Source organism: Oryzias latipes, chromosome 19 (assembly GCF_002234675.1).
Source record: "Oryzias latipes chromosome 19, ASM223467v1".
In the NCBI taxonomy this organism is placed as follows: Eukaryota; Metazoa; Chordata; class Actinopteri; order Beloniformes; family Adrianichthyidae; genus Oryzias; species Oryzias latipes.
The window spans coordinates 1,188,528-1,201,371 of NC_019877.2; the positions used below are offsets into that span (position 1 = coordinate 1,188,528).

At 40.6% G+C, this 12,844-nt stretch overlaps 2 protein-coding genes across 4 annotated transcripts in view; one reads left to right on the plus strand and one right to left on the minus strand.

Annotated features, from left to right (window-relative positions):
* Positions 1-3,922: 3,922 nt before the first annotated feature.
* Positions 3,923-7,185, plus strand: LOC101161869 (microfibril-associated glycoprotein 4). Of its 3 annotated transcripts, XM_004086808.4 has the most exons (7): positions 3,930-4,058; positions 4,230-4,270; positions 4,420-4,584; positions 4,926-4,964; positions 5,036-5,132; positions 5,198-5,365; positions 6,817-7,185. In XM_004086808.4, exons 3-7 carry the CDS (start codon positions 4,420-4,422, stop codon positions 7,068-7,070), a joined length of 723 nt encoding a protein of 240 aa, XP_004086856.1. In that variant the 5' UTR covers positions 3,930-4,058; positions 4,230-4,270; the 3' UTR covers positions 7,071-7,185. The 3 variants fall into 3 exon arrangements, with proteins under 3 accessions (XP_004086855.1, XP_020557666.1, XP_004086856.1); XM_004086807.3 differs by lacking the exon at positions 4,230-4,270 and having other exon boundaries at positions 3,923-4,058; XM_020702007.2 differs by lacking the exons at positions 4,230-4,270; positions 4,926-4,964 and having other exon boundaries at positions 3,923-4,058.
* Positions 7,186-10,088: 2,903 nt separating this feature from the next.
* LOC101161619 (microfibril-associated glycoprotein 4-like) overlaps positions 10,089-12,844 on the minus strand; it is a 3,846-nt gene continuing 1,090 nt past the window's right edge. Inside the window, exons 4-7 of the mRNA XM_004086806.4 lie at positions 12,773-12,811; positions 12,192-12,288; positions 11,340-11,507; positions 10,089-10,532 (exon numbers count right to left, since the gene is read on the minus strand). Coding sequence (XP_004086854.1) covers positions 10,279-10,532; positions 11,340-11,507; positions 12,192-12,288; positions 12,773-12,811 — 558 coding nt within the window. The 3' untranslated portion in view covers positions 10,089-10,278. The remainder of the gene's footprint in view (positions 10,533-11,339; positions 11,508-12,191; positions 12,289-12,772; positions 12,812-12,844) is intronic.

Sequence of the window (12,844 nt, forward strand, 5' to 3'; positions counted from 1 at the left end):
TGGGGGGCGGAGCACGTGACCAGCCGCTCTTCCGGGATAAGGACCAATCTCTTTCAAGCTCTGAGAGTGACTTAATGAGATGTTTTAAATTATTTACTTTATTTAATTGAACAGTTGGAAAATTACACTACAAAATACAGGAATAACCCCAAAATATATTTTAAAAAATAGTAATTGCTTTACAAGATGGAAAGACACACACATTGTTAAAAATATTACTGTTTTTTTTTTCGGTCTTATATGTGTGTTTGATATTAACAATTGTTTATTGTGCAAGCGACTGTGAATGTCTGTAAAATTGAAAAATGTACAATAAAGGTTGTTGGAAAAAAAAAAAAGTTTACACACTTGCAATGGACTCTTTTTACCAGCAGGTGGCAACAATGTTCACCTCCTGTTCAAACTTTAACCTTTTTTGGTAAAAGTAACGTCAGATCCAAAAATATGGAAGCGATTATGTAGCATAAATAAAAAGCAAAGTCAAAACCAGAAATGCTTTTTCATTTTCAAAATTAAAAAGCATTTTTTGACTCAAAAATATAATGAAAAAGCAATCCACCAAAATGCTTTTTCATTTCCTTCCTCAACACAGCTTATTCTGTCACTTAAATAAAATTAAAATGAAAATGGTATTTGACATTTCATTTTCAAGACGTTCTCTGGTAAATGTGTAGCATAATTCATTTAGAAATGTCTAATTTGACATTCAAAATGGATTAATTGAAATGCTTTTTAATTTTCAAAATGAAGCTGCATTTTTTGACTCAAAATTAAAAAGAAAAAGCAATACTTCAAAATGCTTTATCATTTTATACTTCAACACTGCTTTTTCTGTCACTTAATTAAAATGATAATGAAAATGGTATTTGACATTTCATTTTCAAAAAGGTTCCTGGTAAATGTGTAGCATAATTTATTTAGAAATGTCTAATTTGACATTTAAAATGGATTAACAGAAATGCTTTTTAATTTTCAAAATGTAGCTGCATCAAATGACTCAAAATTCAAATGAAAAAGCAATATTTCAAAATGCTTTTTCATTTTATACCTAAAACCGCTTATTCTGTGTCATAATTAAAACGAAAATGCAAAGAGGGGATTGCATTTGCATTTTAACATCCACCCCGCGCACCTTGTCACAATATTCATTTAGGAAAAGCATTAGCAGAGGGGAGGCGGGGCGATGACGTCACTGCTTTCTCTGTGTGTCCGGCTGCTGACTGACGCACACACACGCACCAGGAGCAGACTGTGTTAGCGGCAGAGACGATGGTTTTGTGATGGTTGTGAACTTCTGATGAGTTTCCACAGCTTCTCAGGACTAAGTAGCTGCATGTCCGCCTTCTGCGGTCCTCCTCCCGACGCACCGCTGACAAGCTTTGTTCTTCGGACCGCCAGCTGCCTTCGCACAGCGGAGCGCGAAGCTCCCGACGATCGCTGAAGGCGGAAAATGCTGCTACGATCTGAAACCATCATATGAATTTGTGTTTCCAGTGGTGTCCAGAACAAAATAAAGACTCATGTAATTCACAGATATTTACACATTTATCTGCAGCTTTGCGGTGAATTTACTGTTTGATGACAGCTGGAGCTCCATCAACAGACAGCAGATTTCTCCATGCTAAACGTTGCTGTTTGGACCAAAAACACTCACTCAGCGCGAAGCTGCAGGAGACTATCTTCATAATGTGCTTTTATAACAGTTATGCTAATATTTTACGGCCTGCTCTGCTCGATTATATGTTTTTAAATCCGTGCGGTCAAACGACGCTAAAGTTGACTTACGATTCACAGCTTCTGATTCGCGAGGGAGCTAAAGGAACATTCTGCTGCATTTTCCACATTGAGATTACGTAAAACCGGGTCCTGTTCAAAAACCGCTGGACCTGGCCTGCTCAAACCTGGATCTTAATAAATCAAACAGCAAATTCACCCGAAGCTGCAGATAAATGTGTAAATATGTGGGAATCAGTCTTGATTTTGTTCTGGACACCACTGGAAACACAAATTCATATGATGGTTTCTCAGATCGCAGCAGCATTTCCGCCTCAGCGATCATCGGGAGCTTCGCGCTCCGCTGTGTGAAGGCAGCTGGCGGTCCGAATAACAAAGCTTGTCCGCGGTGGGTCAGGAGGAGGACCGCAGAAGGCGGACATGCAGCTATGTAGTCCTGAAAAGCTGTGGAAACTCATCAGAAGTTCACAACCATCACAAAACCATCGTCTCTGCCGCTAACACAGTCTGCTCCTGGTGCGTGTGTGTGCGTCAGTCAGCAGCCGGACACACAGAGAAAGCAGTGACGTCATCGCCCCGCCTCCCCTCTGCTAATGCTTTTCCTAAATGAATATTGTGACAAGGTGCGCGGGGTGGATGTTAAAATGCAAATGCAATCCCCTCTTTGCATTTTCGTTTTAATTATGACACAGAATAAGCGGTTTTAGGTATAAAATGAAAAAGCATTTTGAAATATTGCTTTTTCATTTGAATTTTGAGTCATTTGATGCAGCTACATTTTGAAAATTAAAAAGCATTTCTGTTAATCCATTTTAAATGTCAAATTAGACATTTCTAAATAAATTATGCTACACATTTACCAGGAACCTTTTTGAAAATGAAATGTCAAATACCATTTTCATTATCATTTTAATTAAGTGACAGAAAAAGCAGTGTTGAAGTATAAAATGATAAAGCATTTTGAAGTATTGCTTTTTCTTTTTAATTTTGAGTCAAAAAATGCAGCTTCATTTTGAAAATTAAAAAGCATTTCAATTAATCCATTTTGAATGTCAAATTAGACATTTCTAAATGAATTATGCTACACATTTACCAGAGAACGTCTTGAAAATGAAATGTCAAATACCATTTTCATTTTAATTTTATTTAAGTGACAGAATAAGCTGTGTTGAGGAAGGAAATGAAAAAGCATTTTGGTGGTTTGCTTTTTCATTATATTTTTGAGTCAAAAAATGCTTTTTAATTTTGAAAATGAAAAAGCATTTCTGGTTTTGACTTTGCTTTTTATTTATGCTACATAATCGCTTCCATACAAAAATGCTTTTGGGAAGAATTGGTAAAGAAATGATCTTTTTATGTCTCCTAACTTTTACATATACTTTATGTTTAATTCTTCCTTAACTTTCATGATTTTAGTCTTTTTTAGATGTTAATGTTAGATATTAAATGGAAAAAAACAGAGTGTCATAATTTAAAATATAACCAAAAACATGAGGATTAGTGAATATTTTGGTTCTAATAATCCTAATAATTTTTTTAAACTGTAGAAATTAAAAAAAAGAATTATTTTCATCACAAAACACAACTGACGTATCTACCAGAAAATCAAACAAACGCATTGGTGACAACAAAACAACAAATTAAAGCCTGACCAGCTCAGAAACCTATTAACATGTAAATCAGCAGTTAAAGTACAAGTTAGTCACTGATGATCTGCCTTTATATCCATGGGTTGAAAGAGATGAATTCTGTTGGGTTAAGTTCCTGGGATGATGGAAGCACTTAAGTTTGTGCTTTGGTGTCATTTAATGAGTGACATAACAGACAGTCAGATTGTTGGGTCCAACAAGAACTAAATTAAACCCAGCACAATCAGACTTTAGGGACTGAAAAATGTCCTTCATTTTTTAAAGTCTGTGTCGGCAGCAAACACAGGAAGTAAGAGACGGCAAAACAAATATGTGTCCTGTTTAAATACTTAAAAAATGAGTTGTTTAATGCACTTCTAGAACTTCAGACATCTTCAGAAGCACAAAATGCAAACATATAATTATGCAGGCATCTGCACAAATACAGAAATCTGTGCAGACTGAGATAAAGAACGATGTGCACTCACAAACATGTCTTCACACATAAAGGAATTCAGAAAGGGCGTTCTCTTCCTCCAGGCTCTTATTTTGAAATTCCTTCCGTTCAACAGTTTCAGACTTTGATTCCTTAAACACCAAGAAGCAGCTCCAGGACTGATCTTCTTCTGAAGTTTCTCCAAATATCAGAGACCTTGAAGGAAGCGACTGAAGCAAAGAGCTTGAAAAAGGTCAAAGGTCAGAGGATTTTCTCCTAAAATCTAACTTTACTGACATCACCTGTGTTTGCTTCTCTGTGCAAATAATCTGTAATTATAGAAACTATTTAATAAAAATAGTTGTAACTGAATCACTGCAGAAACATGACATGAAAAAATAATTAAACCTGCCACATTTTTCATCATTAAGGGTACTAATGAGTAGTGAGGAGACTCTACTGGAATTTTAAGGCAAGTTATTGTTAGAACGTCAGTCCAACAAGAATCTATGAATTGTTGAAGCTTTCTGACATTCTGTGTCTGTAGAAGCTTTAGTGTTTCTGTATTTTCATGTGTGACTCTCAGATGTGTGTTTTTCTGCTGCTTTTGGATGGAAACAGATGGAAAGTGCTGCTCTGCTGTCAGTCCTGGTCCTGGTTCCACAGCTGGTGGGCGGTCTTCCTGGGGTTCCTCCTGTGGACTGCAGTGATATCTACGACCAGGACAACAGCAGAGCCAGTGGAGTTTACACCGTCTATCCCATAGAAGACACATATGGGGTCCAGGTACGCTCTCCCACTTTCAGCTCATGATGGACACTTATGGAGAAAACAGACATTTTTAGAAACATGGCTAGCTTTAGTACAAGTTGGTGTTATTTTTCATGATCGTGATAGAAAAACGTACAACATGAGCTTATTAAAAGCTGAAAGTGAGAAAATGAAACAAAATAATGTTTCAGTGTTTGATTAGTCAATCAAAACACTTAGAGTTGGGTTACCTAAATAAGTGTGTATGTGTGTGTGTGTGTGTGTGTGTGTGTCTGTGTGTGTCTGTGTGTGTGTGTGTGTCTGTGTGTGGGTGTGTGTGTGTGTGTGTGTGGGTGCGTGTGTGTGTGTGTCTCCAGGTGTACTGCGACATGGATTCCCTCGGAGGACAGTGGATGGTGAGAACTTGACCTGGTCCCTTTCAGCTGTCTGAGGAATCATCCGGTTCACTTCTGTCCTGTTCCCTCAGGTCTTCCAGAGGAGGATGGACGGTTCTCTGAACTTCTACAGACCCTGGGATTATTACAGGACGGGCTTTGGTTCTGCTGATGGAGAGATCTGGTTGGGTGAGATGGAAATCAAAGCAATGCGTTGATGCCAATGTTGGTGCTAACACCTTCCTGGGTTTCAGGTCTGGAGAATCTCTTCCAGCTCTGTTTGAGGAAAAAATATGAGCTGCTGGTCGACATGGAGGACTTTGAAGGAAACAAGGCGTACGCTCGCTACTCCTCCTTCTCCATTGGTCCAGAGGATGAAGGATACAAACTGGAGGTGACGGGATTCACTGATGGAGGAGCAGGTAGGTCTCTGATCAGAAACACTTGGACACCAGGAGAAATGGAGTTTGGAGAACAAAGAAACTGTTCAAAGGAGCGTTTGCAGCATCAAGATGAACGTTATTGTCACAAAGAAACACAAAGTTGAAACATTTTACTCTAGAAAACAGATTCTGTATGTAGCAACAGGGTCACAGAAAGTGCTATTTAACTATTGAAATGGGCTTGTGACCAGAAGTCTAGAATTTGTCTCAAGGAGGGAGTGGCCTGTGGTTTGGTACCAATTATTGTTTGTGCTAAATACTCACAGTGACAGACAAATATTAAACTATAAAGGAAAGTGAATGGACATTTCTATGCATACACTAAAATACTAAAAAGGTTTAAGATTTCAAAATACACAATCCATGACTGATATAGCATTGACGTATCGAGAGTCCAGCAACTTTGAATTGCTCCACAGGGAAAAAAAAACACAAGAACCAACCCGCCTACAGTTCAGAGGAATGCAAGTGCACTGGGATGAGTGATTTTAATGTGTATGGTAGTTCACTGGGTGATGGTGTAGACGTAAGTTGGGTGTGAGTTTTTCATTGGGCTACTACGAAGCCCCCCTACAGGCCCGGCGGGATGATGCGGCTCTTCTGGAGGTTCAGGTTCCTAGGGTCTAGCTCACCATCATGGACCTGGTCTGTGTAACTGGACCAAAATCCCAATAAATCTTGTGTTAACATAACTCCAATTAAAAGTAGGCTAACATGTATTATTTTTCTTTTAATAATGTCAGTGTGCACTCAATTTATATAAACACAGCACTAAATGCACCACATTCAATTTCAAAACAACAAATTATCAAGAGACAGTAAATCACAGTAATATAACACATTCTTAGAATATGTATGCAATATTTCCTCCTTAAGTATTGTTTTTAGTTTTAACTGAATCATACAGAAAGCTTGTTATTAATAAGTAGTGGCAGCTAAGCTACATTAGCATAACAATGTCTTGACTCACCAATTTCTGCCAAAACCACATGTCAAGTCAACAATATCGCCTGTGTTTGGACTGGATAGAGGGTCCCTGTGACATAATATGCACTACAATAAATAACAAGCAGAATTAAGCAGGTAAATGATGAGAATAGTTTCATCAGACCTGTGTCTTGTCTCTCATTTGGCTTCCCCACCACTTCCATGAATACTGAATCCCAGCACCATAAGTGTACACGGCTGGCCGCGCTATGTAGCGTGATGCTGGGACGTCGTGAAACAAAGGGCCGTGATTGGCCAACCACCCCACTTGATTAGCTGACGTCACTGGCGCGGGAAACAAAAGTGACCAGGAAGGGAAAACAACACAAAACAAGGCCAGCAAGTACTACCTGGGTTACATGTAGTTTCTACAAAGTCTAGATCTGCTCTGAAAGCAGGAAGCTTGAAAACAAAGTGATAAATGTGTGTTTGTGTTTCTGCAGGAAACGCTCTGAACTACCACAATGGAATGAAGTTCTCCACCTTTGACAAAGACCAGGACGCCTGGCATGACAACTGTGCAAAACGATTTTTAGGGGCGTTCTGGTACAATGGCTGTAACCATGCAAACCCTAACGGCATTTATCGCTGGGGGAGAGATGATTACTTCAATTCAATTGGAGTGGAGTGGGATAACTGGAAGGGTCAGAACTATTCTCTGAAGAGAATCAGCTTTAAGATCCGTCCTGTGAAATAAATCTGGAGGACAAACGTTCAATAGTGCAGCTTGGTCTGCTGTGTATAAATAATCTGTAGAATCATTCAACCAAACCGAGATTTCCTGCTATCAATAAAGAAAAGCAAAGCAGAAATGTTTCCACTTTTTTTTTAATTTACTGACCTCATGTTCACCTTCAGGAGTATGCAACCAGCTCAGTGGTCTTGTGGGTAGGGTGTCCGCCCTGTAACTGGAACTGGAAGGTCGAGTGTTTAAACCCAGGCCGAGTCATACCAAAGATCTTAACCCTTGTGCTATCAAGATGACCCCCCCCTTCCATTGAGGTGTTCTCCCTACCATGACAAAGGTGGATAAAGGTGGAAAGATTTCATGTAATCCATGGACACCAGTGAAGATCACAAATCATTGAAGAAAAAAGGTTCAGAGCACTGTCTAGTGGGTCTAGATGACCCAACTCCCAATGTTAAAGTGCAAAGGATGGAACAAGGGTTAAAAATGGGACCCAATGCCTCCCTGCTTGACCCTTGGGGTGGGATTGGGGGGTTGCTTCCCAAGTGTGGCTCGTCTGCAGCTCACCGCTCCCCCAGGGATGGGTCAGATGCAGAGAACATATTTCCCCATTGTGAGATAAATAGAGTCAACTTTTATTTATTTTTATTTTGGTACAGTGAAAAAACTTGTTTTTACCACAAACCCCCAGATCAGGGGGCTGCAATCTGAGACCCTGGAGCCCCATGTAGTTAACATTGATATAATGTAGATTAGTTAGGTTTACATTGATGGCTGAGGAGATCCAAGAACTGTAAGGTTTTTACACACAAGCTGATGTGGTCTCAAGGAAATGTTGATGGATGAACAAAGTTAGGGGACGGGGGTACCAGGGGGTACCAGAGTTAAAATAATTTGATTACAAGATTCTGAAACCAATTAAAAAGGATTATTTAAAATACATGCACACAAAAATAATGAAACAGAAGTTCAGTATGTTGAGGACCTGAATGGATTAAGGGAAGAACACAGAATATAAAGCCCCTCACTCACGGGATGCAGATCACACACACTCAAAAAACCCTTCAACTCAAGGACACGTCACCCCAAACCAGGGAAGGCCTCCACCTTAAGCACAGGACTGACACCTGGGTCCTCAGCACTGAGGGAGGGGGGCGAACAAACCAAGATGAATGAAATTCCTCAGGAGAATTGATAAAGAAACAAAAGAAACCCTTATAGGAGCGGGTCCCAGCAGCTCCCCGAGATCGACCCAAATCCAAACCTACAACAAGAGAAACACACTGCACACACACACACACACACCCACACACACACCCACACACACACGCACACACCCACACACACACGCACACACACACCCACCCACACCCACCCACACCCACACACACACGCACACACACACACACACCCACACCCACACCCACACCCACACACACACGCACACCCACACCCACACACACACACACACACATTACAGACAAATGGGCTACAGAAATGAGGGTTAGCCAGTAAGTGGGATGCTGCTCAGTGTGGTGAGTCCTGCCGATCTTTTCCTGGTGGTTGGTGGGGGAGAATCCAGGCATGGCTATAGCAGCCAATGAGCCCCCCCAGCAGAACCCTCTTTGTAGTCCAACAAGGATTTTCACACACACGCAGGGACAGTCAAATGTCCCAGACAGCTGCTGCAGACAGACAGACTCTGTTCATCACCCGGGAGGCTCAAAATCATGCCATGCTCAACTGTGGGGGCTAAAATTAAGATGAATTCTATGCAGGAAGTGGGCGGTCCCAGTGGCCAAATGATGCCCATCACAACCGGTGGACGCCTTGGCCATTTTTTAACGCCCCATGAGGCCTCTGCCTGCAATCATCCTTCCCGCTACACCTGAGCCACTTCATCCTGCCACACTGAAACTACACTAAATCCAGAGGCCTTGTGTGATCTGCCAACTTCCATCCACCTGGTTTTTCACCCCCAAAGAGCAAAACTTCAGAGAAGTTTCATTCGCCACGACACATCAGAACTGGGGGCGGCTCTCTGCTCTGCTGCTCACCTGCTGCTGCTCAGGGATGAACAGACTCCTTGCTGCGTCTCTTTTCGTCCAGTCTTCGAGCCAGTTCAGAAAGCAGTGTGACTGCAGCAATGAGGGCATGTCTGTACTTTAACCGATCCCCAACTCTGCATGTACATGCATGTGCTTATCCCCCAGAAACTCTATTTCTTTTAAATTAACCTCTGTTTTGTTTCATTTAACCAAGAGAAAATGTCAAACTCTGTAAAACCTACAAAAGAACATAATTTGAACTGTAATTCATTACGTTCCTTCATGCTGACAAAAGTAATTCAATTACAGTAATCCGTTACTTTGCAATGTGTTACCACCAACACTGTAATAAAGATGTCATCAAAGGGTCACCAATTTCTACCTCTGCAACGGTGTGTGGTGAGTTCCAATTGTTATGCAAATGATATCAAATAAAAACCTTAAAGAGCTTATTTACCTGCAAAATCTACTTTTTGTGCTTTGAAGTGTAATAGAATGTTTAGTCCTCATGAAAATAAACCCCAAAGTGGTATTTTGATTCATTCACACATTTCTGAGCATTCCTCTAAAAACCTGCTGTCTGAGCACTAGCCCCTCCAATTCCATGAAAATGCATAGGTTCTCACATTGTGACATAAGTGAGGAACTCATGCTTGTGCCAACTGTCCATCTGCCCCAGAGGAGCTCTTCCACCATCACCTCATGTCGTGGACTGGCAGTGTTTTCCTCCAGAACCAACAAGCCTGAGTTATTGAGCAATAAGTATTTCCTCCCTCACACCCAGCAGTGCTCACTAGCACCATCTGTGGTCTGGAGATTCTGGTTTGGCTGTGTCCGAATTCCCCCCCTTAAGCTCTATTCAGGACCACAAAACTTTATTTTCTGTCTTTTCTAAATAAATCCTCCAGATTTTAAATTCTGCTTTTGTGACACAAGCGACCAACAACGACTGTTATAAAATAAAGCACAAAGTGAGAAAGTTGTTGCTTTGCTTCTTGTTTATTGTCAGCAGGAAATGATTCAGTTCAGAAATGAAACCTCCACCAAAGAGGCAGCAGCAGCTGCTCCCAATCATCATTTGTCTGGATTGAAGCTTCTGATTCAATGATTCTACAGATTATTTATACACAGCAGACCAAGCTGCACTGCTGAACGTTTGTCCTACAGATTTATTTCACAGGACGGATCTTAAAGCTGATTCTCTTCAGAGAATAGTCATAACCCTTCCATTGAAACCAACTCACCCCAATAGCAAAAATGGTCCCATCAGCCCCCCAGCGATAAACACCGTTAGGGTTTGCATAGTGACAGCTATTATACCAGAATGCCCCTAAAAAACTCTTTGCACAGTTATTTGGCCAGGTGTCCTGGTCCTTGTCAAAGGTGGAGAACTTCATGCCGTTGTGATAAGTCAGAGCGTCATCTGCAGAAACATCAAACACACAGAAACACTTTTGTTAGGGAATTCCAATAATTCTTAACAGTAAAAAGACGGAAATCCTATTAAAGACTTTTAATCTACAGCAGTGACTCATTTAACAAGAACTTATTAGTGTGTTATTGAACTTTAGTAGCCTTTTGAGCTTCTTCAACCTTCACATCAATGTTGTTTGATTGATACATTGTTGGAGTTTTAGACGGACTCAGTAAACTTTAATTCACATAAAACCTTCAGCTTAAGCCTTAGTCACATGCAACCACATGATTGTTGACTCATTTTTGGGTTGTCATGGTCGGTGGAGGGTCGTAGAGAGGAGCGGCAGGTGTGTCTAGCAGTTCCCTTAAGGCTCGTATGGCCACCTCAAAGGATGTCATGAAAATAGAAAGTACCATTGTTGTGTGTGAGGTAAGTGTATCATGAAGTATTCCTAAGGATAATGAGAGGGTACACTTACATGACACACGGTGATGCTGTCGTACGGCGTCTTTATGCTGCACTCTAGTCGTCTGTAAGGTCAGAGTACTTGGTCCTTACTGACCACATGTGAATGCAGACGTATGGGGTGTGTAATTGATACGTAAATGTCCATAGGCCACTTTAAGGTTCCTTAATTGTATTCTTCTAAAACCTTTACATCCATACTGGACATAAACTTTGGATCCTTTTAAGGTCAGAGGTCTCCAGATGAAGTTTTTGTTGAACCTAATGCCACATAAATTAGGCTCCACCTTAACTTGTGTCAAATCTTAATTTAGTCTGTGTCACAGAAGACTTTATCAGAGAACTTACTGGCTCCTCCGTTTATGAATCCAGACACTTGCAGGGCGTATCCCTCACATTCAGCATTGATTGCAAAGGAAGAGTAACGAGCGAACACTTTTCTTCCTTCAAAATCCTCCATGTCCACCCAAAGTTCATGCTTCCGTAGACGTGTCAGCCCATAGATGTTCTCCAGACCTACACACGCATACACACGTATTTAGTATAACACAAATATATTTAGAGTCCATATGGTTGCAACATTCAAACAGAGTAAATAAACCCAGAAAGACAGACAATGACTAAGGAAGAAGTCCTAAAGTGTCCATTTTTCAGATATTTATGGACGACACAGAGGCGTGAACAGTTTCATGTCGTCATTTCAGGGGGAAACTTCCCCTCTTACCACTTGTTTTTGTCCAGATAATGATGTAAAATTTTGTTTTAAAGAAACAAACATTCTGATCATTACATATGGATAAATTAACAAATAACAACAATGTTTTGGATTATTTTATATGATGTTTAGATTGGACCACTTTCCTTGGCAGCCCGCTGTATACACATATTAAACTAGAGGGTGTTGAAGTTATGATAAAACTATTATGGTTTGTCCGCCTATGATGTGATTTTGGTTTGGTTCATTGTAGGTTTGGCTTCTCCTTTGTTGGTCACAGCTTCCTGCAACTTTCTAGTTTGGTTTCTCTATTTAAGGAAAGGTTGGAGCGTTTTCTGTTTCCTGTCACATGTTTAGGTCTATGGTTAAAACCTTAAAAGCTTCTGGCTCTGTTCCAGTGTTCCTGCTCCTGAGTTTATCCCCGCTGGATAACCAAAACAAAAACTGCTTTGCTTCACGACTGTAGTTTCGGATACTTGTCTCACCGAGCCAGTACTCTCCAGAAGCTTGGCCAAAACCAGACTTATACTCATTCCAGGGCCTGTAGAAGTTCACAGAGCCATCCAGCCTCCTCTGGAAAACCTGCAAACTCAATGAATTCAGAGAACTGGATCACAGATCTGGCCATTTTACTCAAAACAAGAAATTTCTCTGAAACCTTCTTCTATTATCTCCAATTCTCCACATTTGTCCTTGCTTGATGTTTAAGCCTTTAATACTGGAGCTACAGCAACACAAAATAACACACCATCTTTCACCTTTTATGCAAACATAATTCCAACAGATTCTGAAGTAAAAAAAAAAGGAGCTTTGCTCCAATCAGCACAAAGAGTCAGAATCCATTGGTTTAACTCCATGTCAGTGCAAAGCTTTAGAATCTGTTGGAATTATGTTTATTAGTCAAAGAGTTATGGTAATTTAAAAAACCCTGACGCTAAAGCTCTGGTTTTAACAAGTTAAAAACTTCATCTGTAGAGACCTGTGAGGATAGAACCAAACCACATAGAACACTGGAAGAACTGAGGATCCACAATAAGAAGCTGTTAGTTGAAGGTAAAGAACGTACCGTCCAGCCTCCTCCATCAGTCTCCATGTCACAGTAGACCTGCACACACAGACACACCCATTGGTTCATCAC